Here is an 11,964-nt window from a genome sequence, read left to right as displayed (position 1 = left end):
AACGAGCTCAACCAAAAATTAGCATCTAGCACTACAAAACATTAGCAACTAGCTCAACCAAACATTAGCTCCTAGCTCAACCAAACATTAGCACCTAGCTCCACAAAACATTAGCAACTAGCTCAACCAAACATTAGCAACTAGCTCAACCAAACATTAGCAACTAGCTCAACCAAACATTAGCACCTAGCTCAACCAAACATTAGCAAGTAGCTCAAAGCAAACATTAGCACCTAGCTCAACAAAACATTAGCACCTAGCTCAACAAAACATTAGCAAGTAGCCCAAAGCAAACATTAGCACCTAGCTCAACAAAACACTAGCACCTAGCTCAACAAAACATTAGCACCTAGCTCAACAAAACATTAGCACCTAGCTCAACAAAACATTAGCACCTAGCTCAACAAAACATTAGCACCTAGCTCAAAAAACACTAGCACCTAGCTCAACAAAACATTAGCACCTAGCTCAACAAAACATTAGCACCTAGCTCAACAAAACATTAGCACCTAGCTCAACCAAACACTAGCACCTAGCTCAACAAAACATTAGCAACTAGCTCAACCAAACATTAGCACCTAGCTCAACGCAAACATTAGCAACTAGCTCAACCAAACATTAGCACCTAGCTCAACCAAACATTAGCACCTAGCTCAACCAAACATTAGCACCTAGCTCAACAAAACATTAGCAACTAGCTCAACCAAACATTAGCAACAAACTAGCTCAACCAAACATTAGCACCTAGCTCAACGCAAAACATTAGCACCTAGCTCAACCAAACATTAGCACCTAGCTCAACCAAACATTAGCACCTAGCTCAACCAAACATTAGCACCTAGCTCAACGCAAACATTAGCACCTAGCTCAACCAAACATTAGCACCTAGCTCAACCAAACATTAGCACCTAGCTCAACCAAACATTAGCACCTAGCTCAACCAAACATTAGCACCTAGCTCAACCAAACATTAGCACCTAGCTCAACCAAACATTAGCACCTAGCTCAACCAAACATTAGCACCTAGCTCAACGCAAACATTAGCAACTAGCTCAACCAAACATTAGCACCTAGCTCAACAAAACATTAGCACCTAGCTCAACGCAAACATTAGCACCTAGCTCAACCAAACATTAGCACCTAGCTCAACCAAACATTAGCACCTAGCTCAACCAAACATTAGCACCTAGCTCAACCAAACATTAGCACCTAGCTCAACGCAAACATAAACCTACATACAGAATTTTAACGAAAAGTCTTAAAACTCCTATGATGTAGCAATTTAATGTTTATTTTTTTTATTTTTTTATTTTTTTATCAACAATCACAAGATATATAGCATTTCACCAAGAACAAAAGCAAGCTCGATTTTAACATTCTTTAAATATTTCGTATTGCAACACGTAAAACACACATACCAATACAAGTTCAAAATGGGAGGAGTGCACAGTAGATGTTTAAACAGCTCTATCGTTTAAAATGCACCAAAAACAGTTCAAAAACCAGATAACCAAATGTCAATGCTCCAGTGGATAGCACCTGCAGCTGCTCAGGTGGGGGCCCAAACGAAACCCTAGCACCTAGCTCAGACCAAGCCCTACTATATAGTGCACTACTTTAGACCAGAGCCCTATTCCCAAGTGCACTACTTTAGACCAGAGCCCTATTCATTATATAGTGCTCAGACCAAGCCCTATTCCCAAATAGTGCACTACTTTAGACCAGAGCCCTATTCCTATATAGCACTACTTTAGACTCAGAGCCCTAAACATTAGTGCACTACTTTAGACCAGAGCCCTATTCCCTATATAGTGCACTACTTTAGACCAGAGCCCTATTCCCTATATAGTGCACTACTTTAGACCAGAGCCCTATTCCCTATATAGCACTACTTTAGACCAGAGCCCTATTCCTTAAAGTGCACTACTTTAGCAGAACCCTATTCCCTATGTAACATTAGCACCAGAGCCCAATGTAGGGAATAGGGTGCCATTTAGGGACGCACTCTAGGTGGTTAGGATGACCTCACGACCTTTTAATTTCCTTTTCCTGTGTGATGTCATGTCCATACAGAGGGGTCAGGGGTTAGAGGTTAAATGGAGAACACGGGTTGGCTTGTTGATTGTTGCCTGTCTTGGGAGTTTAGACTGAAGCTTGATATTCCATTAACTGTAAAATACACACACAGAGAAGGAGACACACACACACACACCCACACACACAGAGACACACACACACACAGAGACACACACACAGAGACACACACAACACACACACACACACACACACAGAGACACACACACACACACACAGAACACAGACCACACACACACACACACACACACACACACACACAGGGGGAAAAAGAAATGAGATTCAACCCAGAAACAGAGCGATATCCTATCAGGGTCCGCAAGGTTGTTTTAACTAGTTTAGAGGTTGTTTTTAGTTAGAGGTTTTTTAGACTAGTTAGAGGTTTTTCAACAGTGGGAGAGGTAGAGGTTGTTTTAGATAGTGGGAGAGGTAAAGGTTGTTTTAGACTAGTGGGAGAACAAGGTTGTTTTAGCAGAGGTAGAGGTTGTTTTAGACTAGTTCTTGACTCTAACCCAGTGTTTCTTTCATCCTGGTCCTGGGAACCCCAAGAGGTGAACATCAGTTATTACCGTAACACTACCTGAAATAATCAAAGGCTTGATGAGTTGATTAGTTAAATCAGGTGTGTTAATGCTAGGGCAACAACTACAATGTCCCCAGTACCAGGATGAGGAAACATTACACTAACCATTACAGTAGCATGGTAAGCATGGACGTGGTGCCCTCCTGTGGTGGAGATTAGTTATTGCACCACTAGACAACTTTCTGGGAAGGTAGTCTACACTGGACACTAGAGACTGGGAAGGTAGTCTAGACTGGACACTACAGACTGGGATAGGTAGTCTACACTGGACACTACAGACTGGGAAGGTAGTCTAGACTGGACACTACAGACTGGGAAGGTAGTCTACACTGGACACTACAGACTGAGAAGGTAATCTAGACTGGACACTACAGACTGGGAAGGTAGTCTAGACTGGACACTACAGACTGGGAAGGTAGTCTACACTGGACACTACAGACTGGGAAGGTAGTCTAGACTGGACACTACAGACTGGGAAGGTAGTCTAGACTGGACACTACAGACTGGGAAGGTAGTCTAGACTGGACACTACAGACTGAGAAGGTAGTCTACACTGGACACTACAGACTGAGAAGGTAGTCTAGACTGGACACTACAGACTGGGAAGGTAGTCTAGACTGGACACTACAGACTGAGATGGTAGTCTAGACTGGACACTACAGACTGAGATGGTAGTCTACACTGGACACTACAGACTGGGAAGGTAGTCTACACTGGATACTACAGACTGGGAAGTTAGTCTAGACTGGAGACTAGAGACTGGGAAGGTAGTCTAGACTGGACACTACAGACTGAGAAGGTAGTCTAGACTGGACACTACAGACTGAGATGGTAGTCTAGACTGGACACTACAGACTGGGATAGGTAGTCTACACTGGACACTACAGACTGGGAAGGTAGTCTACACTGGACACTACAGACTGGGAAGGTAGTCTACACTGGACACTACAGACTGGGAAGGTAGTCTACACTGGACACTACAGACTGGGAAGGTAGTCTACACTGGACACTACAGACTGAGAAGATAGTCTAGACTGGACACTACAGACTGAGATGGTAGTCTAGACTGGACACTACAGACTGAGATGGTAGTCTACACCGGACACTACAGACTGGGAAGGTAGTCTACACTGGACACTACAGACTGGGAAGGTAGTCTACACTGGACACTACAGACTGGGAAGGTAGTCTACACTGGACACTACAGACTGGGAAGGTAGTCTAGACTGGACACTACAGACTGAGAAGGTAGTCTAGACTGGACACTACAGACTGGGATAGGTAGTCTACACTGGACACTACAGACTGAGAAGGTAGTCTAGACTGGACACTACAGACTGAGATGGTAGTCTAGACTGGACACTACAGACTGAGATGGTAGTCTACACTGGACACTACAGACTGAGAAGGTAGTCTAGACTGGACACTACAGACTGAGATGGTAGTCTAGACTGGACACTACAGACTGAGAAAGTAGTCTAGACTGGACACTACAGACTGAGATGGTAGTCTAGACTGGACACTACAGACTGGGAAGGTAGTCTAGACTGGACACTACAGACTGGGAAGGTAGTCTAGACTGGACACTACAGAGTGGGAAGGTAGTCTAGACTGGACACTACAGACTGGGAAGGTAGTCTAGACTGGACACTACAGAGTGGGAAGGTAGTCTAGACTGGACACTACAGACTGAGAAGGTAGTCTAGACTGGACACTACAGACTGGGAAGGTAGTCTAGACTGGACACTACAGACTGAGAAGGTAGTCTACACTGGACACTACAGACTGGGAAGGTAGTCTACACTGGACACTAGAGACTGGGAAGGTAGTCTAGACTGGACACTACAGACTGAGATGGTAGTCTACACTGGACACTACAGACTGGGAAGGTAGTCTAGACTGGACACTACAGACTGAGATGGTAGTCTAGACTGGACACTACAGACTGGGATAGGTAGTCTACACTGGACACTACAGACTGGGAAGGTAGTCTAGACTGGACACTACAGACTGAGATGGTAGTCTAGACTGGACACTACAGACTGAGATGGTAGTCTACACTGGACACTACAGACTGGGAAGGTAGTCTAGACTGGACACTACAGACTGAGAAGGTAGTCTAGACTGGACACTACAGACTGAGATGGTAGTCTAGACTGGACACTACAGACTGGGATAGGTAGTCTACACTGGACACTACAGACTGGGAAGGTAGTCTACACTGGACACTACAGACTGGGAAGGTAGTCTACAATGGACACTACAGACTGGGAAGGTAGTCTACACTGGACACTACAGACTGAGAAGGTAGTCTAGACTGGACACTACAGACTTGGAGTCTAGACTGGGAGAGGGAAGGTAGTCTAGACTGGACACTACAGACTGGGATAGGTAGTCTAGACTGGACACTACAGACTGAGAAGGTAGTCTAGACTGGACACTACAGACTGAGATGGTAGTCTAGACTGGACACTACAGACTGAGATGGTAGTCTACACTGGACACTACAGACTGAGAAGGTAGTCTAGACTGGACACTACAGACTGAGATGGTAGTCTAGACTGGACACTACAGACTGAGAAGGTAGTCTAGACTGGACACTACAGACTGAGATGGTAGTCTAGACTTACAGACTGGGAAGGTAGTCTAGACTGGACACTACAGACTGGGAAGGTAGTCAGACTGGACACTACAGAGTGGGAAGGTAGTCTAGACTGGACACTACAGACTGGGAAGGTAGTCTAGACTGGACACTACAGAGTGGGAAGGTAGTCTAGACTGGACACTACGGACTGAGAAGGTAGTCTAGACTGGACACTACAGACTGGGAAGGTAGTCTAGACTGGACACTACAGACTGAGAAGGTAGTCTACACTGGACACTACAGACTGGGAAGGTAGTCTACACTGGACACTAGAGACTGGGAAGGTAGTCTAGACTGGACACTACAGACTGAGAAGGTAGTCTACACCGGACACTACAGACTGGGAAGGTAGTCTACACTGGACACTACAGACTGGGAAGGTAGTCTACACTGGACACTACAGACTGGGAAGGTAGTCTAGACTGGACACTAGAGACTGGGAAGGTAGTCTACACTGGACACTACAGACTGAGAAGGTAGTCTACACTGGACACTACAGACTGAGAAGGTAGTCTAGACTGGACACTACAGACTGAGAAGGTAGTCTAGACTGGACACTACAGAGTGGTGGAAGTGTATGTTCTGATATCGGTTCATTCATAATCACTATAATTAATACATTAATTCATTGATTAACCTATGTTTCTTACTGGGATGGTACGCTGGGCGAGCCCGAGCGGTGGAAGTGTATGTTCTGCCACTTTCCCTCTCTGCGATGCCAGACGCGGGTCTCCTCAGACTGCATGGTGCGAGGCATCCCCCCCGCGTCCATGTACTGGCTCAGGCGGATGTAGGCGATGCACGCAGCGTTCTCCGCTAGATAGACCTTCTCATTAGTTCACCTCTCCTTGTTTCACGTCAACATCGTAAAACACATTGTACATCATTTTTAACCTTTATTTAACTAGGCAAGTCAGTTAAGAACAAATTCTTATTTTTAATAACGGCCTAGGAACAGTGGGTTAACTGGTCTAGGAACAGTGGGTTAACTGGTCTAGGAACAGTGGGGTTAACTGGTCTAGGAACAGTGGGGTTAACTGGTCTAGGAACAGTGGGTTAACTGGTCTAGGAACAGTGGGGTTAACTGGTCTAGGAACAGTGGGTTAACTGGTCTAGGAACAGTGGGGTTAACTGGTCTAGGAACAGTGGGTTAACTGGTCTAGGAACAGTGGGGTTAACTGGTCTAGGAACAGTGGGGTTAACTGGTCTAGGAACAGTGGGGTTAACTGGTCTAGGAACAGTGGGGTTAACTGGTCTAGGAACAGTGGGGTTAACTGGTCTAGGAACAGTGGGTTAACTGGTCTAGGAACAGTGGGGTTAACTGGTCTAGGAACAGTGGGGTTAACTGGTCTAGGAACAGTGGGGTTAACTGGTCTAGGAACAGTGGGTTAACTGGTCTAGGAACAGTGGGTTAACTGGTCTAGGAACAGTGGGGTTAACTGGTCTAGGAACAGTGGGTTAACTGGTCTAGGAAACTGTGGGTTAACTGCCTGTTCAGGGGCAGAACGACAGATTTGTACCTTCCGGTTACTAGTCCAACACTCTAACCACTAGGCTACCCTGCCGCACCATAAGTACCAGGGGATTGGCGTCCATCTTGATTCAATCCAGGAAGTACACTGGAATTCCCATTCCAATGTTCACTTAAATGCTTCAGGACAATTTGGAATGGGACATTTGAATCTGGTCTAGTTTCTGGCTGGAATTGATATGTACATACAGTGTATATTTGAATACCAACCAGAAACAAGATTACATAAAACATAGCCCAGAAAAATCAACATAATGTTCAGTTGGTAAATCATGGTGCTTGCAATACCAGGAGAGTGGGTTCAATTCCCAGGGCCACCCATATGGAAAATATATGCACACATTCATCGTAGTTGCTTTTGATAAAAGCGTCTGCTAAATGGCACATATATCATAATATTATTGTTAGAATAATTAGAAATGGCTGATTTCCTACCTATCAGATGGACATGAGGGTTGAGGAGGATGGTGTGCACTGGCTTGCTACCTTTAGACAGGGCTGGAAAGAGAAGGGGAGGGCGAGGGAGATGGAGAGAGAGACAGACAGGCCTTAGTTAGCTAGTGGGAGTTGTAGTTCTCAGAAACAGACACAAACGGAAATAACTATTCATCAATAGCTAATCAATAACTACAAATCAATATCTGATTCATAAATTCTACCAATCAATACATCTACTAATCCATAGCTGATCAATACCTCTACTAATCGATAAATCTGCTAATCAATACAAATTCGAATCATTACCTCTACTAATGAATACCCCGATGAATAAATAGCTAATCAATACCTATAGTAATCAATAGCAAATTGATACCTCTACTAATCAATACGTCTACTAATGAATAGCTAATCAATACTTCTATTAATCAATAGCTAATCAATAACTCTATTAATCAATAGCTAATCAATACCTCTACTTCCAATACCTCTATTAATGAATAGCTAATCAATACCTCTACTAATGCATAGCTGATCAACACATCTACTAATGAATTGCTAATCAATACCTATACTAATCAATACATACTACTCAATAGCTGATCAATACCTCTAATTAATAGCTGATCAATATCTATACCAATCAAAAGCTGATCATACCTCTACTAAACAATAGCTGATCAGTACCTCTGCAAATCAATAGCTGATCAATACCCCCTCCTAATCAATAGCTGATCATAATCAATAGATCAAAACCTACACTGATCAACTAATCCCTCTACTAATCAATAGCTGAATCAATACCTCTACTAATCAATAGCTAATCAATACCTACCTCTACTAATCAATACCTCTACTAATCAATACCTCTCTAAAAACCTACTAATCAATAATAAATCAATACCTCTACTAATCAATACCTCTACTAATCAATACCTCTACTAATCAATACCTCTACTAATCAATAACTCTACGAATCAATACCTCTACTAATCAATACCTCTACTAATCAATACCTCTACTAATCAATAACTCTACTAATCAATACCTCTACTAATCAATACCTCTACTAATCAATAACTCTACTAATCAATACCTCTACTAATCAATACCTCTACTAATCAATAACTCTACTAATCAATACCTCTACTAATCAATAACTGTATCTTCTAAATGACTTGACTGATGGATATGTTACCGTTGTCGAAGTAGAAGCGATGGAAGTCATGTCCCTCTACCAGGTTCCCCAGTGCTTCTGGTTCAAACGACGTCAGACCAGGATCACAGAGCTTCCTGTTGGAAACAAACACAGCCTGAGTCCCATATGGCACCCTATTCCCTATGTAGTGTACTAGTGACCAGATCCCTATTTTATAAAAAAAAAAAAAAAAATTTAGCTTTATTTAACCAGGCAAGTCAGTTAAGAACAAATTCTTATTTTCAATGACGGCCTGGGAACAGTGGGTTAACTGCCTGTTCAGGGGCAGCTCGGGGGTTTGAACTCGCAACCTTCCGGTTACTAGTCCAACGCTCTAACCACTAGGCTACCCTGCCGCCCCTACTATTCCCTATATAGTGGTACTACTATAGACCAGAGCCCTATTCCCTATAGAGTGCACTACTATAGACCAGGGCCCTATTCCCTATATAGTGAACTACTATAGACCAGGACCCTATTCCCTATATAGTGTACTAGTGACCAGAGCCCTATTCCCTATATAGTGAACTACTAGTGACCAGGGCCCTATTCCCTATATAGTGCACTGCTAGTGACCAGAGCCCTATTCCATATACAGTGGTACTACTATAGACCAGGGCCCTATTCCCTATATAGTTAACTACTATAGACCAGAGCCCTAATCCCTATATAATTAACTACTAGTGACCAGGGCCCTTTTCCCTATATAGTGAACTACTAGTGACGAGAGCCCTATTCCCTATATAGTGAACTCCTAGTGACCAGAGCCCTATTCCCTATATAGTGAACTCCTAGTGACCAGAGCCCTATACCCTATATAGTGAACTACTAGTGACCAGATCCCTATTCCCTATATAGTTAACTACTATAGACCAGAGCCCTATTCCCTATATAGTTAACTACTATAGACCAGAGCCCTATTCCCTATATAGTACACTACTTTAGATGAGAGCCCTAATCCCTATATAGTGCACTACTATAGACCAGAGCCCTATTCCCTATATAGTGAACTACTATAGACCAGGGCCCTAATCCCTATATAGTGCACTACTATAGACGAGAGCCCTATTCCCTATATAGTGGTACTACTATAGACCAGAGCCCTATTCCCTATATAGTGAACTACTATAGACCAGGGCCCTATTCCCTATATAGTTAACTACTATATACCAGAAACCTATTCCCTATATAGTACACTACTTTAGACCAGAGCCCTAATCCCTATATAGTGCACTACTATAGACCAGAGCCCTATTCCCTATATAGTGAACTACTATAGACCAGATCCCTATTCCCTATATAGTGAACTACTAGTGACCAGAGCCCTATTCCCTATATAGTGAACTACTAGTGACCAGAGCCCTATTCCCTATATAGTGAACTACTAGTGACCAGAGCCCTATTCCCTATATAGTGAACTACTAGTGACCAGATCCCTATTCCCTATATAGTGAACTACTAGTGACCAGGGCCCTATTCCCTATATAGTGAACTACTAGTGACCAGATCCATATTCCCTATATAGTGAACTACTAGTGACCAGATCCCTATTCCCTATATAGTGAACTACTAGTGACCAGAGCCCTATTCCCTATATAGTGAACTACTTGTGACCAGAGCCCTATTGCCTATATAGTGACCTACTAGTGAACAGAGCCCTATTCCCTATATAGTGAACTACTAGTGACCAGAGCCCTATTCCCTATATAGTGAACTACTTGTGACCAGAGCCCTATTCCCTATATAGTGAACTACTAGTTCTAAACACACACAGACAGAGCAGGACTCACGCGTAGTGCTAGCCCTAAACACACACAGACAGAGCAGGACTCACGCGTAGTGCTAGCCCTAAACACACACAGACAGAGCAGGACTCACACGTAGTGCTAGCCCTAAACACACACACATCCTAGCCCTAAACACACACAGACAGAGCAGGACTCACGCGTAGTGCTAGCCCTAAACACACAGACAGAGCAGGACTCACGCGTAGTGCTAGCCCTAAACACACACAGACAGAGCAGGACTCACGCGTAGTGCTAGCCCTAAACACACAGACAGAGCAGGACTCACGCGTAGTGCTAACCCTAAACACACAGACAGAGCAGGACTCACACGTAGTGCTAGCCCTAAACACACAGACAGAGCAGGACTCACGCGTAGTGCTAACCCTAAACACACAGACAGAGCAGGACTCACACGTAGTGCTAGCCCTAAACACACACAGACATTGCAGGACTCACGCGTAGTGCTAGCCCTAAACACACAGACAGAGCAGGACTCACGCGTAGTGCTAGCCCTAAACACACAGACATTGCAGGACTCACGCGTAGTGCTAGCCCTAAACACACAGACAGAGCAGGACTCACGCGTAGTGCTAGCCCTAAACACACACAGACAGAGCAGGACTCACCCGTAGTGCTAGCCATAAACACACACAGACAGAGCAGGACTCACGCGTAGGCCTCGAAGTCTCCGTTGTTGATGGATTCGATCAGCTGCTCTGTGACTTTGATGATTTCCTGCTTCCGAGCTGGAAACACACAAACACAACATGACCACAACATGACCACAACCTCACCACAACCTCACCACAATCTCACCACGACCTTAGGACAACATTGGTCTAACATAACCCAATCTGACATACATTAAATCATGGCTGCTGGTCCTGTTCCAACATAGTGGACTACTTTACAGCAGAACCCAAAGGGCCTTGGAACCCTAATCCGACTACATTGCAGACGTTGCATTGCGTCAACCAATGGTTGCGGGCCACGTCATCAACTGCGCAGTCGGGTATCAGATTACTACATCATGTGATGTGGTTAGTTAATAGATCAGATTACTAATGTAATGTGGTGTGGTTAGTTAATAGATCAGATTACTACATCATGTGATGTGGTTAGTTAATAGATCAGATTACTACATCATGTGATGTGGTTAGTTAATAGATCAGATTACTACATCATGTGATGTGGTTAGTTAATAGATCAGATTACTACATCATGTGATGTGGTTAGTTAATAGATCAGATTACTAATGTAATGTGATGTGGTTAGTTAATAGATCAGATCACTACATCATGTGATGTGGTTAGTTAATAGATCAGATTACTACATCATGTGATGTGGTTAGCTAATAGATCAGATTACTAATGTAATGTGATGTGGTTAGTTAATAGATCAGATTACTACATCATGTGATGTGGTTAGTTAATAGATCAGATTACTACATCATGTGATGTGGTTAGTTAATAGATCAGATTACTACATCATGTGATGTGGTTAGTTAATAGATCAGATTACTACATCATGTGATGTGGTTAGTTAATAGATCAGATTACTACATCATGTGATGTGGTTAGTTAATAGATCAGATTACTATATCATGTGGTGTGGTTAGCTGATATGTTAAATATCCATCCAGGTGTTGTGAGATCTGCAGGCGTCTGGAATGTAGTCAGCCTGGAAATG

General features: G+C 43.5%; 1 protein-coding gene across 1 annotated transcript in view; it reads right to left on the bottom strand.

Moving 5' to 3' along the window:
- Positions 1 to 2,044: 2,044 nt before the first annotated feature.
- LOC135561963 (calcium/calmodulin-dependent protein kinase type II delta 2 chain-like) overlaps positions 2,045 to 11,964 on the bottom strand; it is a 60,662-nt gene continuing 50,742 nt past the window's right edge. The window contains exons 7-11 of the mRNA XM_065004492.1: positions 10,946 to 11,021; positions 8,489 to 8,583; positions 7,288 to 7,350; positions 5,972 to 6,137; positions 2,045 to 2,169 (exon numbers count right to left, since the gene is read on the bottom strand). Of these exons, the coding sequence (XP_064860564.1) occupies positions 2,166 to 2,169; positions 5,972 to 6,137; positions 7,288 to 7,350; positions 8,489 to 8,583; positions 10,946 to 11,021 (404 nt within the window). The 3' untranslated portion in view covers positions 2,045 to 2,165. The remainder of the gene's footprint in view (positions 2,170 to 5,971; positions 6,138 to 7,287; positions 7,351 to 8,488; positions 8,584 to 10,945; positions 11,022 to 11,964) is intronic.

Source organism: Oncorhynchus nerka, linkage group LG18 (genome assembly GCF_034236695.1).
Source record: "Oncorhynchus nerka isolate Pitt River linkage group LG18, Oner_Uvic_2.0, whole genome shotgun sequence".
Taxonomy (NCBI): Eukaryota; Metazoa; Chordata; class Actinopteri; order Salmoniformes; family Salmonidae; genus Oncorhynchus; species Oncorhynchus nerka.
The sequence above is the reverse complement of the archived record's forward strand: the minus strand, read 5'-3'. Positions and strand labels throughout refer to the sequence as shown.